The sequence below is a fragment of the Oncorhynchus mykiss genome, chromosome 19 (genome assembly GCF_057628025.1).
Source record: "Oncorhynchus mykiss isolate SJ-2025 chromosome 19, ASM5762802v1, whole genome shotgun sequence".
In the NCBI taxonomy this organism is placed as follows: Eukaryota; Metazoa; Chordata; class Actinopteri; order Salmoniformes; family Salmonidae; genus Oncorhynchus; species Oncorhynchus mykiss.
In genome coordinates, this window is record NC_143040.1 from 70,755,165 (window position 1) to 70,770,748 (window position 15,584).

Genomic DNA, 15,584 nt, shown 5'->3' on the forward strand with positions numbered 1-15,584 from the left:
ACTGGAACAAATCAAATCAACGTGTTAACTGTTTCAAACAGAGTGCACTTCCAAAGATAAATGACCTGTTTTTAGATACTAATCTTTCTGTTTTGATTTGTGGTGAATGTGACAGGAGCTGCAGGATCGCATCGATGAGCTTCAAGCAGAGCTGCAGGAGTACCACAGCCTGGGCCGCACCTCTCAGCTCTGTCTCAAACCCTCTCTATCTGAGGACCTGGAGAGTAAGAGTCCTGGCATGGAGTCAGACCCAGGTACGTACAAATCATTTAATCAAATGTATTTTATAGTCCTTTTCGTAACATCAGATTTCACAAAGGGCTTTACAGATACCCCTGCCTAAAACTCCAACGGGCTTTACAGACACCCCTGCCTAAAACTCCAACGGGCTTTACAGACACCCCTGCCTAAAACTCCAACGGGCTTTACAGACACCTGGCCTAAAACTCCAACGGGCTTTACAGACACCCCTGCCTAAAACTCCAATGAGCTTTACAGATACCCCTGCCTAAAACTCCAACGGGTTTTACAGATACACCTGCCTAAAACTCCAACAAGCTTTACAGACACCCCTGCCTAAAACTCCCAACAAGCTTTACAGACACCCCTGCCTAAAACTCCCAACGAGCTTTACAGACACCCCTGCCTAAAACTCCCTACGAGCTTTACAGATACCCCTGCCTAAAACTCCCAACGAGCTTTACAGACACCCCTGCCTAAAACTCCAACGAGCTTTACAGATACCCCTGCCTAAAACTCCAATTGAGCAATGCGGAGGCAGAAATATAGCACAACATAGGTTCCATCCCAAATGTCAGGCCCTAGTGGTAAGTAGCACTGTAAGAAGGAATATGGTCACTATCATATCTTCATGCCCATATCCCATCCTCATCCAATCTAGTGTTTAGGGGGAATCTGTTTGAGCAATGCAAGATGGAAAATCGCTCATCTTGATCACCTAATGAGTAGTTATTTGGGATGCAAGGTGATATGTAGGTCAGTGATGTAGATCAGTGATGCGCCTCCCATAGTCTGTTCTCGACTTGGGGACTGTGACGAGACCTCTGGTGGTGCTGTGATTCTGCTTCTGCATTGGCTAGTCTTTTGTGGGTTTTTTAGGCTGGTAATCTGTAAACCACTTTGTGACAGCTGCAGATTTTTAAAAAGGGGCTTTATAAAATAAATTTGATTGATTTGAGTGTCTCCAGGTCTAGGCTCAGAGGAGGGCCAGCCGTTGTTCAACATGAGCCTGGAGGCAGAGATGATGCTGGAGCGGCTGAAAGAGAAGCACCTCCGAGAGATGGAGGAGCTACAGGCTCAGCTGGAGAGCAAGGTGACCGATTCATATCTAGCAGTGTTTCAACCGTATTCTTAAACCATGCCATGTTTACCTTCTCAGAGATTTGATTGGTGCTAGATGGGGAAGTCTCACTCCTTTTGTATTTTTTTGTGATTTTAGATTGGACCGTTGTTACGGCTGTGTAAGGGAGGCGAAGTCAGATGCAGGAGAGCAGAGTAGAGTTAACAGGCGCACTTTTATTCCGGTCAAGAAATAGGCCCAAAATGACATCAAAGTGCCCCAAAAAAACATTGAACATGATACTAAAGTCTAGCTCTTGAACATACTCACATAACAATAAACAATTACACATAAAGACATGGAGGGGAACAGAGGACTAAATACATGCAGTGTGATTATGGAATGAAAACCAGGTGTGTAATGAAACAAGACAAAACAAAGGGAACAATGAGAAAATGGAGCGGCGATGGCTAGAAAGCCGGTGACGTCGAACGCCGAACGCCGCCCGAACAAAGAGAGGAGCCGACTTCAGCAGAAGTCGTGACAACCGTAGTCGTAGTAGTAGTAGCAGACAAGGATGACAGGGGCGGTAGAGTCATAGGGCTGTGGGTCGGAGTCAAACCCATGCTGACTATGGCATAGATGGGTGCCATTGGACCACACAGGGTTTTTCTGTCCCAGAGACGGATCTGATTTAGCTACATTGGATTTTCCCCCGTCTCATTGCAGGTGAGTGAGTTTGACCAGAAGGTGGAGGAGCAGAAAGCCGACCTGGAGGCCCAGAAGGTAGCCTTGTCCCTGCAGTACCTGGAGGAGATCCAGGTGTGTGTACATGTATGATCATTTATTTTGCTACTGCAGTTTAACACACTGTAAATTAAATCTTTGAGTCAGGAATACACTGTTTTTATAAGTTCATGTGAACTGGGCATCCTGAAGATACAATACACTTTAATAACAAAATCAATCATTCCAGGCACTACGAGGGGAGATGTCCATCATCCAGAACCGAGCCCTGGCGCTTCAGGCCCAACTAGACAATGCTGAGGAGGAGCGGGCCGGTCTAGAGCAGAGACAGGCTGGGGTGAAGGAGAAGCAGGAGCACCAGGAGGAGGAGGTGAGTGGCTTAGTTGATAAAGGCATGGAGCTAACAATGCCAGGGTTGTGGGTTCGATTCCCACTCATACACTTAGGTTGGAGTCATTAAAACTAGTTTTTCAACCACTCCACAAATGTCTTGTTAATAACTTTAGTTTTGGCAAGTCGGTTAGGACATCTACTTTGAGCATGACACAAGTAATTTTTCCAAGATTTTTATTGACAGATTATTTTACTTATAATTCTGTGTATCACAATTCCAGTGGGTCAGAAGTTTACATACACTAAGTTGACTGCCTTTAAACAGCTTGGAAAATTCCAGAAAATTATGTCATGGCTTTAGAAGCTTCTGATAGGCTAATTGACATAATTTGAGTCGATTGGAGGTGTACCTGTGGCTGTATTTCAAGGCCTACTTTCAAACTCAGTACCTCTTTGCTTGACATCATGGGAAAATCAAAAGAAATCAGCCAAGACCTTAGAAAAAACATTGTAGACCTCCACAAGTCTGGTTCATCCTTGGGAGCAATTTTCAAACGCCTGAAGGTACCACATTCATCTGTACAAACAATAGTACGCAAGTATAAACACCATGGGACCACACAGCTGTCATACCGCTCAGGAAGGAGATGTGTTCTGTCTCCTAGAGATTAACTTACTTTGGTGCGAAAAGTGCAAATCAATCCCAGAACAACAGCAAAGGACATTGTGAAGAAACAGGTACAAAAGTATCTATATCCACAGTAAAAACGAGTCCCATATTGACATAACCTGAAAGGCCAGACTACGGTTTGCAACTGCACTTGGGGACAAAGATCGTACTTTTTGGAGAAATGTCCTCTGGTCTGATGTAACAGAAATAGAACTGTTTGGCCATAATGACCATCGTTATGTTTGGAGGCTTGCAAGCCAAAGAACACCATCCTAACCATGAAGCATGGGGGTGGTAGCATCATGTTGTGTGGGTGCTTTGCTGCAGGAGGGACTGGTGCACTTCACAAAATAGATGGCATCATGAGGTAGGAAAATTATGTGGATAAATTGAAGCAACATCTCAAGACATCAGTTAGGAAGCTAAAGCGTGGTCGCAAATGGGTCTTCCAAATGGACAATGACCCCAAACATACTTCTAAAGTTGTGGCAAAATCACTTAAGGACAACAAAGTCACGGTATTGGAGTGGCCATCACAAAGCCTTGACCTCAATCCCATAGAACATTTGTGGGCAGAACTGAAAAAGCGTGTGCGAGCAAGGAGGCCTACAAACCTGACTCAGTTACACAAGCTCTGTCAGGAGGAATGGTCCAAAATTCACACAACTTATTGTGGGAAGCTTGTGCAAGGCTACCCAAAACGTTTGACCCAAGTTAAACAATTTCAAGGCAATGCAACCAAATACTAGTTGAGCGTATGTAAACTTCTGACCCACTGGGAATGTGATGAAAGAAATAAAAGCTGAAATAAATCATTCTCTCTACTATTATTCTGACATTTCACATTCTTAAAATAAAGTGGTGATCCTAACTGACCTAAGACAGGGAATTTTTTACTAGGATTAAATGTCAGGAATTGTGAACAATTGAGTTTAAATGTATTTGGCAAACAGGCTGACCACATGACCGCATCGCATGTGTGAGCGTTGCAAAAGGGCTAAAATAGAAGTCAGTTCTATTTCTGACTCAGATCGCGCTGCAAGTCCTGCCTCTCCCATCTCCTCATTCGTTTATAGAAGCGGGTACCCACATGCCATCTCCTCATTGGTTATACCCACGTAGGTGACTGAAAGAACAACGAGGTCGGTGGCAGTAATGCACCTAATTTATGAAAGTTGCCTGGAAGAAGGAGAGATGACTAGAAACGATTCAGTTAACCGTTTTATGTGTGGATTAATTGTCGGAGTAGAGGACCATGTGCATTTCAGGGAAAAATAACAACTCAATGTTTATATCCCAGGACAAATTAGCTAGCAACAGCAAACTAGATAAATAGAACAAATTAGCTAGCAAGTGCAAGCTAGCTAACTAAATTGCCATAAATGTTTAATGCTTTTCGACCTGTCCCCAAATTAATATAATTGGTTCAGAGTTTATTTTGATATTTTAACCTGCGTGTCGTGATCGCGTTTGGTGTTGGGGGGACAAAATAAATATATGTTTGATGGTGCACGCGCGCAGCCGGTTTGGGTTCCGTGTAAGGTGTATGTAAACTTCCAACTTCAACTGTAACTATTCCTCAGGTTGTTGCTGTAAATGAGAATATGTTCTCAGTCAACGTACCTGGTAAAAAAATAAGTGTAAATATACAAATATGTATTATTCTATTAGGTGAGCAGCCTGAGACAGGAGCTCCTGGAGTCCCGTATCCAGATTTCTGACCTGGAGGAGCAGCTGAAAGTCCTGGAGGCCCAACAAGCGAAGGCTGAGCTGGGCCTGGACACAGAGATGCAGGAGCTGAGGAAACTTCACGCCTTGGAACTCAACAAGCTGGACGTGCAGCACGACAACATCCTTCAGGTCAGGCTGGAAGAAGAGAAGGGGAAGCTACAGGAGGAGCGGGAGAAGGTGGAGAGGAAACTGTTAGAGGAGTGGGAGAGGGAGAAGATGGAGTTACAGCAGAGCCACGAGGAGACGATGAAGGCTAGGATAGAGGAGGTGAGTTTGAAGTTCCAGGCAGAGCGAGAGGAGTTAGAGATGCGACTCACAGAGGAGTGGGAGAGGGAGAAGGCTCAGCTGGATGAGCAGAGTAACGAGTCGCTCCAGACCGTGTTAGAGGAGGAGATGTTACGTCTAGTCAAGGAGCAGGACAGTAGGGAGATACGTCTCACTGAGCAGTGGGAGCTGGAACAAATTCAGCTCAAGGAGTGTCTGGAGGAGACTCTCCTCACCCGGTTGGCGGAGGAGAAGCTGAAGCAGCAAGAGCAGCAGGAGGAGGTGGAGAGGAGGCTCAGGGAGGACTGGGACAGGGAGAGACTCCAGCTGGAGGAGGACTATGAGGGGATGCTCCAGGAGCAGCTGCAGGAGGACAGGGAGAGGCTTGCGGGAGAGAAGGAGGAGGTGGAGAAGAGGCTGGAGCAGATGATGGAGGAGGAGAAGGAGCGCCTGGAGGAGGCCCACAGACAGGCCGTGCAGGAACTGAGTGCCAAACACAGCGAGGAGAGGGAACAGCTCAGTGGTCTGCTGGACAAACTGCGAGAGGATATCGCTGAGGAAAGGTAAGACAGCTTAACTGTTATGAAATCAGTGTAAGATTTCTGTTCTTAAATGGTCCCCAGCATTGTCCATGAAAACCTTAATCATATTTACTTAATGTAGTGAACTACTTGACAATTGTAACTACAGCTATGCTATGGAAGTAGATTTAGGTGAGTATTTCTGAGGGTGTGGGAACTGTGGTCCATAACTCTTGCTGATTAACCATGTACAGGAAAGAACTAGAGAGCCACTTTTCCCAGAAAATCAGGGAGGTGGAGGCCCGGTTCTCAGGCGACCAAGACGCTGTCGCAGAGCGCTTCCAAACCGACGTTTCCAACCTGGAGAAGCACTATCAGAGCAAGCTGAAGGCACTCACTGACAACCACGCTGAGCAGAAAACCAAATGGGATGCGGAAACGGAGGAAGCCCTTCAGAAAGCTGAAGAGCAGAGGAGAGTTCTGCAGGAAACCAGAGAACAAGAGCGAGAGACCATCACCCAGGACCTGGTGAAAGAGAGGGAGCTGCTAGAGAGTGTCCATAAGGAAGAGATGGGCGCATTGGTTGTGAAGAACCATGAACTCCAAAAGGAGCTGGAGAGTTTCATCAGTTTAGCCCAGACCAAAGAGATTGAGCTGAGTAGGCAGCTGAATGATCTTCACAATAGGCTGCAGGAGAACCTGGACACTAAAGACGTGCTTCTGGCCAAGTCTGAGAAGAAAGCCCAGGAGATCGAGCTTCTGCTGAACCAGGCCGTGGAGGACTTCAAGCAGGAGAGGGCAGAACTTCAGGGAAACCTTTCTGAATTAGAGGTGAGGCACTCCTTGGCTGAGAAGCAGCTTGAGGAGATGAGTGAGCTGCTCTCAGAACATGATAACCAGAAGTTGAAGATCAAAGAACTGGAGAATCTCCTGAGACAGGCAGCTGTGGACTTTCAGTTTGAGAGGCTGGAGCTGCAAGAGAACATCTCGGACCTGGAACTGAAGCTGAAGGAGAGCCGTCCTTCCTCCGACCCGCAGGACAATGAGAAAGGAGAGCTTCTGGTCGAGAGAGACCAGCTTAGTATTAGAATTCGGGAAATCGAGAATGAGCTCAACCGACTTCTAGACTCTGCAGACATGACAGGGGGCAAAGACATGGGAGAATCAAATGAAGTAAATGTAGCACCACTAGGCGAGGAACATATAGAGGCTGCAGCTCTCGAAGAACAAGTAGGTTCAGAAAACATTACCGTTAGTGATGAGACATGTGACAATGTTGTCCCAGAGGACTGTGAAGGTCTTGACGTAGAATATGTATTCCCTATGGCGCAGGGACCAAATGACAAAGTTGAGATTATTACTGTATCGCCTCACGAGATGGAGATTTCTGAGAACATCACTGCAGAAGTTTGTGATCAAGAAATAACTGTTACCTCAGACAACCTGAATGTCTTAGTAGAGGCATCTGAAACCTGTGGTGAACAAGGACAAGATGATGAGGTGGAGATGATACCTGAAACTCCACATAGGTTAGAGGAATGTCCTGAAGACACCATAACTCTTCATTTTGATGGGACATGTGATGATGAAACTACTGTGGACGATGGCCCAGACCCAGTGGTCGAATCTGTTGCCGTTGAGGAGCAAGCACAAGATGACAACGCTAGCGAGGGAAGGATGAATGCTGAAACCTCTGAAGACATTGAGGTATGTCCTGAAAACATTATCAGTGTTGAGTCATGCAATGGTGAAGTCGCTGCTATTCCAGAAGAATGCCAAGACCTTGTTGAGGAATCCCAATCGTCTGAATGCCAATGTCAGGCTGAGGACAACATGGACGAAGACACTAACGATGACATTGTAGCAATGTCCATTCCAGAGGAGAAACCTCAAAGTAATGACATTGATGGAGATGTCTGTCCCTCTGAGATTAAGTGTAAAGACTCCTCCCCTGATAAGATTGGACAGAATGATGCTAGTGTACAAGAAACTGTTTTCGATGATAAGCCTGAAGAGGAGGAACTTCAAGATGATCTGATTAATGAAGAAGTGAAGAGTTATGTGTCTCTGGTTGTCTCTTCAGCCCTAGAGGAGATAGGTCATGACACTGACGATACCAAAGTGGCTTGTCTTTTCGAGGAAACTCAAGATCTAGAGAAAAAGCCTGTGGAACTGATTCCTCAGCTGCAGCAGAGGTGCGAAGAAGCAGTGAATGAGCGAGATGACTATATCCGTGAAATCCTGGAGCTCCATGAGCAAGTCAGTCAGTTGGAGAGCGAGGCCAGTCTTCTGGCTCAGCTACAGAGCCAGTATGACACTGCCACTGAGGAGAACCTGGCGCTACAGCAGAAGATCTCCGAGCTTCAGCAGAAGTCGGATGCACTAGAGAGTCTTTCAGCAGAAAACGATCAGCAAGCTTTAGAGGAAAACGACACCTTCAAAGCTCAGGTCAACGAGATCAAGGTGACGTCTTCAGATATGACCTCGCTTCAGATCCGATACGAGGAGTGCATCTGTGAAAACGCCAAGCTTGAGGAACAAAACTGTCGGCTGGAGAAGAGAGTTGTGGGCCTCGAGAGCAAGATGCACATCATCCAAGACTTCCAAGATCAGCAAGTAGCGTTGGTGGACGAGATCACCAGGATGAGAGAGGAGAATTGTAAGCTGACTGAGCTAGTCAGTGAGTTAGAGAGGCAGGATGAGATTCTTATGGCTCTGCAGCTGGAGGCCGAGTCCGAGGAAGACGCCACCACAGAACAAGAACAAGAGTCCTTCCTGGACCTGAACTCCCAACTGGAGGCTAAGATACAAGTGGTGTCGGAGCTGGAGGACTGCTGCACGGAGTTCGAGAAGCAGAACGCCAAGCTCCGCAGAGCCCTAACAGACCTGCAGGACAAGTCGCTGAAGATGCATGAAAAGATGCAGACCCATAGGTAACTTGGATGTATGATCCCAGTTACCGACCCTATGCACCTGCTGCTTTCTGAATCCCATCCCTGCTGCAATATTGTGCTTGGCTTATTAATGCTGTCATTGGCTAACGCAACTTCCTGTGGCACCAGAAGTAGTGCTGTCATTGGCTGACGCAACTTCCTGTGGCACCAGAAGTAGTGCTGTCATTGGCTAACGCAACTTCCTGTGGCACTAGATGTAGTGCTGTCATTGGCTAACGCAACTTCTTGTGGCACCAGAAGTAGTGCTGTCATTGGCTAACGCAACTTCCTGTCGCACTAGATGTAGTGCTGTCATTGGCTAACGCAGCTTCCTGTGGCACTAGATGTAGTGCTGTCATTGGCTAATGCAACTTCTTGTGGCACCAGAAGTAGTGCTGTCATTGGCTAATGCAACTTCCTGTGGCACTAGATGTAGTGCTGTCATTGGCTAACGCAACTTCCTGTGGCACTAGATGTAAGTGCTGTCATTGGCTTATTAATGTAACTTCCTGTAGCATTGCTGTGACGTCTGTGTTTTGAAGTAGATCTGTGACGTCAATTCTCTTGTAATTCATATTTCTAGATTTAGAAAGTTGCATGTGAAGCAACAGCTATAATAACAGGCCATGTTGTGGCCTTGCCACTGTACAATCCCACCCTGTTGCTATGCAACACCCTTTGTGAGACTGTCCTGTCCTGTCATTGGTGCATGTTGTTTGTGGACTACTAGAGCACATCTACCCCCTGATATATGGGGTTCTGCTTTTAAACACCTCAATTAATGGTTCAGTTTACTTTATATACTTAATTCACTCTGCGTTAACAACATTTTAACTAACTCTTAAATAGTCTGACTACAAAAGAGGAATAATGTGATGATCGTTGTGTTTTATCAAATTAGCTAGCATGACTTGAGGTCTTCTGTTGGCTGATGTGGTTTCTTCTTGTTGGCTGTAGGAATGAGGCGGGTCGTTTAGCAGAGGAGAACCTCTTACTCAGACACAAGATCTCCGTGCTGAAGGAAGAGGACCTGAGAGAGACCCGGGAGGAGACGCTGTAAGAAACATCATGCCAATATACGATATTAAAACATATTAAGCCCCCGGTCCCAGAAATGTTGGTCCGCCCTCACCCCACAAACATTTCCCCTGGGATTTCCCGTGGTATTACTGCATGGTGTAGGTTTCATGTCATTGGGTCATATGAATTGACACGTCCTTCTCCCCTACCTTAGCTTGAAACTGGAGCGTTTCAGGAAGGAGAAGATATCTGCACAAAAGAAAGCAGAGAGTTTCAAGAGACAGGTAAGACTAAAGTAAACCCACTCAAAATTTGACCCTATAACATGGTTCTCCTCTATATGTGGCTCCACTTCTGCATTGCAACAAGACAGCTGTTTCTAAAGCCTATGTAGCTTGATTTCAAGAAAGACCTGTAGTAGAGCCATCAGCAATAAAGAGCTAATCTAATACATCTGTCTGTGTCAGACATGGCACCCTATTCCCTATATAGTGCACTACTTTTGGCACCGGGCCTGGTCAAAAGTAGTACACTATGTAGGTAATATAGGGTACCGTTTCTGATGCAGATATTCTGAATGGAAATAAACCAGAACAACGACATCCAGTAGAGGCACCCACACGAGAAAACAAGTCCTGACCTTTCACCTCGATAAGGTGTATTTTATACTGTAATAAGCTAACCTAAATCTGCACCCCCCCCCCCCCCCCTTGTAGATCTCTGAGCTGCGTCTCCGCAGTCAGCAGCTGGAGGATGAGAACGGGGTGCTGTCGGAGAAGAACGCCCAGAATGCAGCAGGAGTGGATGGGTTGAGCCAACAGCTGGGGGAACTGCTCAGACAGAGTGAGAGACAGGAGGCTGTCAGAGACCAGCAGCACAATGAACCAGAGGACAACAGGAACAAGGTAAAACTGTCAGAGTCCATTTTCAGAGTCCACCTGTCCATTTTCAGAGTCCACCTGTCCATTTTCAGGCTTTTTGCGCTTTTTCATAATTAGTATTTGTTCGATTCCTTGCTCTTCGCTCCTCGCCTCTTCCTCAAAAGGCATTGTACAAGAAGATTCAAGGTCCCTGCCTTCTTCTCCGATGCGTTTTGAGTAGGAAGCGAGGAAAGGTACCCTGTTCTCTGTCCTTCTCTGATGTGTTTTGAGTAGGAAGCGAGGAAAGGTCCCTGCTCCCTGGCCTTCTTCTCTGATGTGTTTTGAGTAGGAAGCGAGGAAAGGTACCCTGCTCTCTGGCCTTCTTCTCTGATGTGTTTTGAGTAGGAAGCGAGGAAAGGTCCCTGCTCTCTGGCCTTCTTCTCCGATGTGTTTTGAGTAGGAAGCGAGGAAAGGTCCCTGCTCTCTGGCCTTCTTCTCCGATGTGTTTTGAGTAGGAAGCGAGGAAAGGTACCCTGCTCTCTGGCCTTCTTCTCCGATGCGTTTTGAGTAGGAAGCGAGGAAAAGTACCCTGCTCTCTGGCCTTCTTCTCCGATGCGTTTTGAGTAGGAAGCGAGGAAAAGTACCCTGCTCTCTGGCCTTCTTCTCCGATGCGTTTTGAGTAGGAAGCGAGGAAAGGTACCCTGTTCTCTGGCCTTCTTCTCCGATGTGTTTTAAGTAGGAAGCGAGGAAAGGTACCGTGCTCTCTGGCCTTCTTCTCCGATGTGTTTTGAGTAGGAAGCGAGGAAAGGTACCCTGTTCTCTGTCCTTCTTCTCCGATGCGTTTTGAGTAGGAAGCGAGGAAAAGTACCCTGCTCTCTGGCCTTCTTCTCCGATGCGTTTTGAGTAGGAAGCGAGGAAAGGTCCCTGCTCTCTGGCCTTCTTCTCCGATGCGTTTTGAGTAGGAAGCGAGGAAAAGTACCCTGCTCTCTGGCCTTCTTCTCCGATGTGTTTTGAGTAGGAAGCGAGGAAGAGTACCCTGCTCTTTGGCCTTCTTCTTCGATGTGTTTTGAGTAGGAAGCGAGGAAAAGTACCCTGCACTCTGGCCTTCTTCTCCGATGCGTTTTGAGTAGGAAGCGAGGAATGCGGATAGTAGAAATAGAGCAAAGACATATTGAGGGAAAAGTATTGGATTCCTATTGGCTAACGACTTGTTCTTCTGTGTCAGATGGCAGTGTGTGCGTCTGCCCTGGAGGCGGAGCTAACCAACGCTGTGGAAGGGACTGTACTACTAGAGGAGGGCAAGGCTCAGCTGGTGCTACAAATCACCACCCTCCGCGATAAGGTGAGACAAGAGCAGACACACATCATGGGTGTTTGAATATCTATAGAACTTACTAGGTGTGTGTGTGTGTTGTGTGTTGTGTTGTGTGTGTGTGTGTGTGTGTGTGTGTGTGTTGTGTGTGTGTGTGTGTGTGTGTTGTGTGTGTGTGTGTGTGTGTGTTATAGGTAACGCCTGTCCTCAGCTGGAAAGATTTAGTATTTTTATTAAGATAGAAAGTTACAATTGGGAAGGCGAAATGGATAAGGAGGGAAATATGAAGGCACGGATGGGGTGTGAATGCAATGTGAGACGTGCGTGTAGTATTTTAGGTGTGGTACTTAACTTTACCACACTCCTCTTCCCTGTGTCCATCTGTAGGTGGCTAAGATGGGGGCTGTGGAGTGCCAGCTCTCCCTCCTCCTGCAGGAACACAAGGCTTTGGAGAAACTAACCCAGGGATTACGCAATCAGCTTGCCAAGTTTCAGGAGAGGGTAAGGATGCTCTGTTCAGTCTGGCAACCTTTGACTCTTGCCTTGTTTCCTGTCAACCACTTATGACACTGCTATAGTCTATAATTCAACGTGTCGCTACTTTCATTCTAAGTTGTCGTCATTTAGAATGTCTGTTCTATGTGTGTCAAGCCAAAGACAAATTTGTCACGTGGACAATAAAGTTTTTTCGAATTCATTCTGATTTGTTAGAATTATGTAAAAGTATGTATTTTTGGGGGGGGGGGGGAATAATACTGGGGCATCTAAGGAAAAGGTTTGTAAATCTATTAATGACCAAAGTATTCTCCTCCTCTTTCAGACTCATGTGTTGGATGAAAGTCTCCAGTCCGTTAACCTCCAAAACGCCCGTCTCAAGTCAGACCTCCGCGTGTCACAGCAGGAGAAGGACGCCCTCAAACAGGAAGTGATGTCACTGCACAAACAGCTGCAGAATGCCAACGATAAGGTAAGGCCTTCTTTTGACGACACGCTGATCGTTTGGTTGGCTGGGTGGTTGGTTGGTTCGCTGGGTGGTTGTTTAGGTGGGTAATTGGTTCGTTGGTTGGCTGGGTGGGTGGTTGGTTCGCTGGGTGGTTGTTTAGGTGGGTAATTGGTTCGTTGGTTGGCTGGGTGGGTGGTTGGTTCGCTGGGTGGTTGTTTAGGTGGGTAATTGGTTCGTTGGCTGGGTGGGTGGTTGGTTGTTTAGGTGGGTAATTGGTTTGTTGGCTGGGTGGTTGGTTCGCTGGTTGGTTGTTTAGGTGGGTAATTGGTTTGTTGGCTGGGTGGGTGGTTGGTTGTTTAGGTGGGTAATTGGTTCATTGGCTGGTTGATTGGTTGGTTGTTTAGGTGGGTAATTGGTTCGTTGGCTGGGTGGTTGGTTCGCTGGTTGGTTGTTTAGGTGGGTAATTTGTTCGTTGGCTGGGTGGGTGGTTGGTTGTTTAGGTGGGTAATTGGTTCGTTGGCTGGGTGGGTGGTTGGTTGTTTAGGTGGGTAATTGGTTCATTGGCTGGTTGATTGGTTGGTTGTTTAGGTAGGTAATTGGTTCGTTGGCTGGGTGGTTGGTTCGCTGGTTGGTTGTTTAGGTGGGTAATTGGTTCATTGGCTTGGTGGGTGGTTGATTGGTTGGTGTGGTGACATTCATTAGAGTTATATACACCTCGTCTTTAACCAGACACCCTGTAGCAATACACCCAAACCAGGAGGCCATCTCAGCTACATTTCTGATTGGTTGATTAGACAAGCCGGATAGACCTGTGGTGATTCAACTGTCCACATTGGCACCTATATTTATCGTCTAGTGACCTTTTATGTCAATTAGTATCACCAAATAAAATGACTAGGGCATAAAAAAATACAATTACTAGATCTAGTGAAATTGCTGTGGTCTGAGCGGCTTTGTCTTTTCCGGTAATTATTCAGTCCAGGTGTCCTGACCTCAATGAGATTGATTGGTTAAATTAAAAATGTAGTTATTTCTAAGGGGCAGAGAATGCTCAGCCTGGTTGTTTCCTTAAATCAGAACCAGGTTCTGGAGATGGCCCTGCATTCCAGCGGATACCAGAGCCAGCACAAGAAGTTGTACCGGGACGAGCTGGCCAGGTTGGTGGAACAGGAGCAGCAGCTGCTGAGGCAGGAGAACGAGAGGCTGACCATGGAGCTCCACAACACCAAGGACGACCTTCACCACAGCAGGGACAAGGTGAGATAACAGAGGCAAATCAAATGCAGACATAATCAAATTGATTTTTGATGTCTCAAGGTCTAGGGGCCAGTATTTTCTCCAGACACAGAGCTTTTAATGGAGATTCTGATCTGAGCTTGGATTTCAGTCAAGGTCTAGGCTTTAATGTGTGTCCAGGAAACCGTCCCCTTTACGTTCTAGAGATTTTATAGAACCGTACACCCTGCATATGAATACCTTTTTGAAACACTGTATTGTCTTTCCACAGACACGTCAGCTGGAGGCAGCCATCTTAACCGTCAAGCAGCAGAAACAGCAGGGCCAGTCCAGCGTGGTGAAGACTGTGGAACAGGAGAAGACTGCTCTGAAGAGAGAGCTGAACGTGATGCATCAGGAGCTACTCTCTGCTCAGAACAAGGTCATTTATACAGGAGGATCTGTTATTATATTTATGTATGCTGTTATGATTTCTTGATCGTTTTTTTTTTCACGTTTTATTTGAAATTCAGACATTTCATACAGTACTTTTTTAAAAAATTTTATTGATAACAAATTTTCCTTGATTATTAATTGGATAAACCTAATGTCGAAAATATGGAAAATAAAACTCACAACAATGCTTACTTCCCACCTACCTACCATTCATAAGTAACATGTTCTTCTGAAGCAGTTCTCACTTTTTTGACAATGTGTTTGTTATGTTTGTTATGTCTTTCCTTTTCTCATGGCCTTGTGTGGTGGTTGTCAGGTGTGTGAGGTCCAGAGAGAGCTGGAGAGTCTTCGTCAGGAGAACGAAGGTCTGAAGACCCAACAGGCCCAGCTACAGGCACGGCTTCTGGAGGTCAGTTCTCTAATCAAATCAAATCAAATCAAATGTTATTTGTCACATACACATGGTTAGCAGATGTTAATGCGAGTGTAGCGAAATGCTTGTGCTTCTAGTTCCGACAATGCAGTAATAACCAACGAGTAATCTAACTAACAATTCCAAAACTACTACCATATAGACCAGACACAAGTGTAAGGGGAAAAAGAATATGTACATAAAGATGTATGAATGAATGATGGTACAGAGCGGCATAGGCAAGATACAGTAGATGGTACCGAGTACAGTATATACATATGAGATGAGTATGTAAACAAAGTGGCATAGTTAAAGTGGCTAGTGATACATGTATTACATAAAGATGCAGTAGATGATATAGAGTACAGTATATACATATACATATGAGATGAATAATGTAGGGTATGTAAACATTATATTAGGTAGCATTGTTTAAAGTGGCTAGTGATATATTTTACATCATTTCCCATCAATTCCCATTATTAAAGTGACTGGAGTTGAGTCAGTGTCAGTGTGTTGGCAGCAGCCACTCAATGTTAGTGGTGGCTGTTTAACAGTCTGATGGCCTTGAGATAGAAGCTGTTTTTCAATCTCTCGGTCCCAGCTTTGATGCACCTGTACTGACCTCGCCTTCTGGATGATAGCGGGGTGAACAGGCAGTGGCTCGGGTGGTTGTTGTCCTTGATGATCTTTATGGCCTTCCTGTGACATCGGGTGGTGTAGGTGTCCTGGAGGGCAGGTAGTTTGCCCCCGGTGATGCGTTGTACAGACCTCACTACCCTCTGGAGAGCCTTACGGTTGTGGGCGGAGCAGTTGCCGTACCATACAGCCCGACAGGATGCTCTACCGACCTCCCCTAACTTCCCC

The 15,584-nt window shown here is 46.1% G+C and overlaps 1 protein-coding gene across 7 annotated transcripts in view; it reads left to right on the plus strand.

Moving 5' to 3' along the window:
* The window catches only part of nin (ninein (GSK3B interacting protein)), a 91,792-nt gene that overhangs the window by 58,430 nt on the left and 17,778 nt on the right, over window positions 1–15,584 (plus strand). For 3 of the 7 annotated variants that reach the window (XM_036955302.2, XM_036955305.2, XM_090211652.1), the window contains 15 exons: window positions 116–254; window positions 1,209–1,333; window positions 2,030–2,134; window positions 2,277–2,417; window positions 4,722–5,608; window positions 5,821–8,499; window positions 9,457–9,555; window positions 9,734–9,803; window positions 10,236–10,424; window positions 11,605–11,721; window positions 12,079–12,192; window positions 12,512–12,658; window positions 13,712–13,891; window positions 14,142–14,291; window positions 14,622–14,714. In XM_036955302.2, the coding sequence (XP_036811197.2) occupies window positions 116–254; window positions 1,209–1,333; window positions 2,030–2,134; window positions 2,277–2,417; window positions 4,722–5,608; window positions 5,821–8,499; window positions 9,457–9,555; window positions 9,734–9,803; window positions 10,236–10,424; window positions 11,605–11,721; window positions 12,079–12,192; window positions 12,512–12,658; window positions 13,712–13,891; window positions 14,142–14,291; window positions 14,622–14,714 (5,235 nt within the window). The remainder of the gene's footprint in view (window positions 1–115; window positions 255–1,208; window positions 1,334–2,029; window positions 2,135–2,276; window positions 2,418–4,721; window positions 5,609–5,820; window positions 8,500–9,456; window positions 9,556–9,733; window positions 9,804–10,235; window positions 10,425–11,604; window positions 11,722–12,078; window positions 12,193–12,511; window positions 12,659–13,711; window positions 13,892–14,141; window positions 14,292–14,621; window positions 14,715–15,584) is intronic. The other 4 variants (XM_036955306.2, XM_090211654.1, XM_036955303.2 and 1 more) reach the window with 3 other exon arrangements.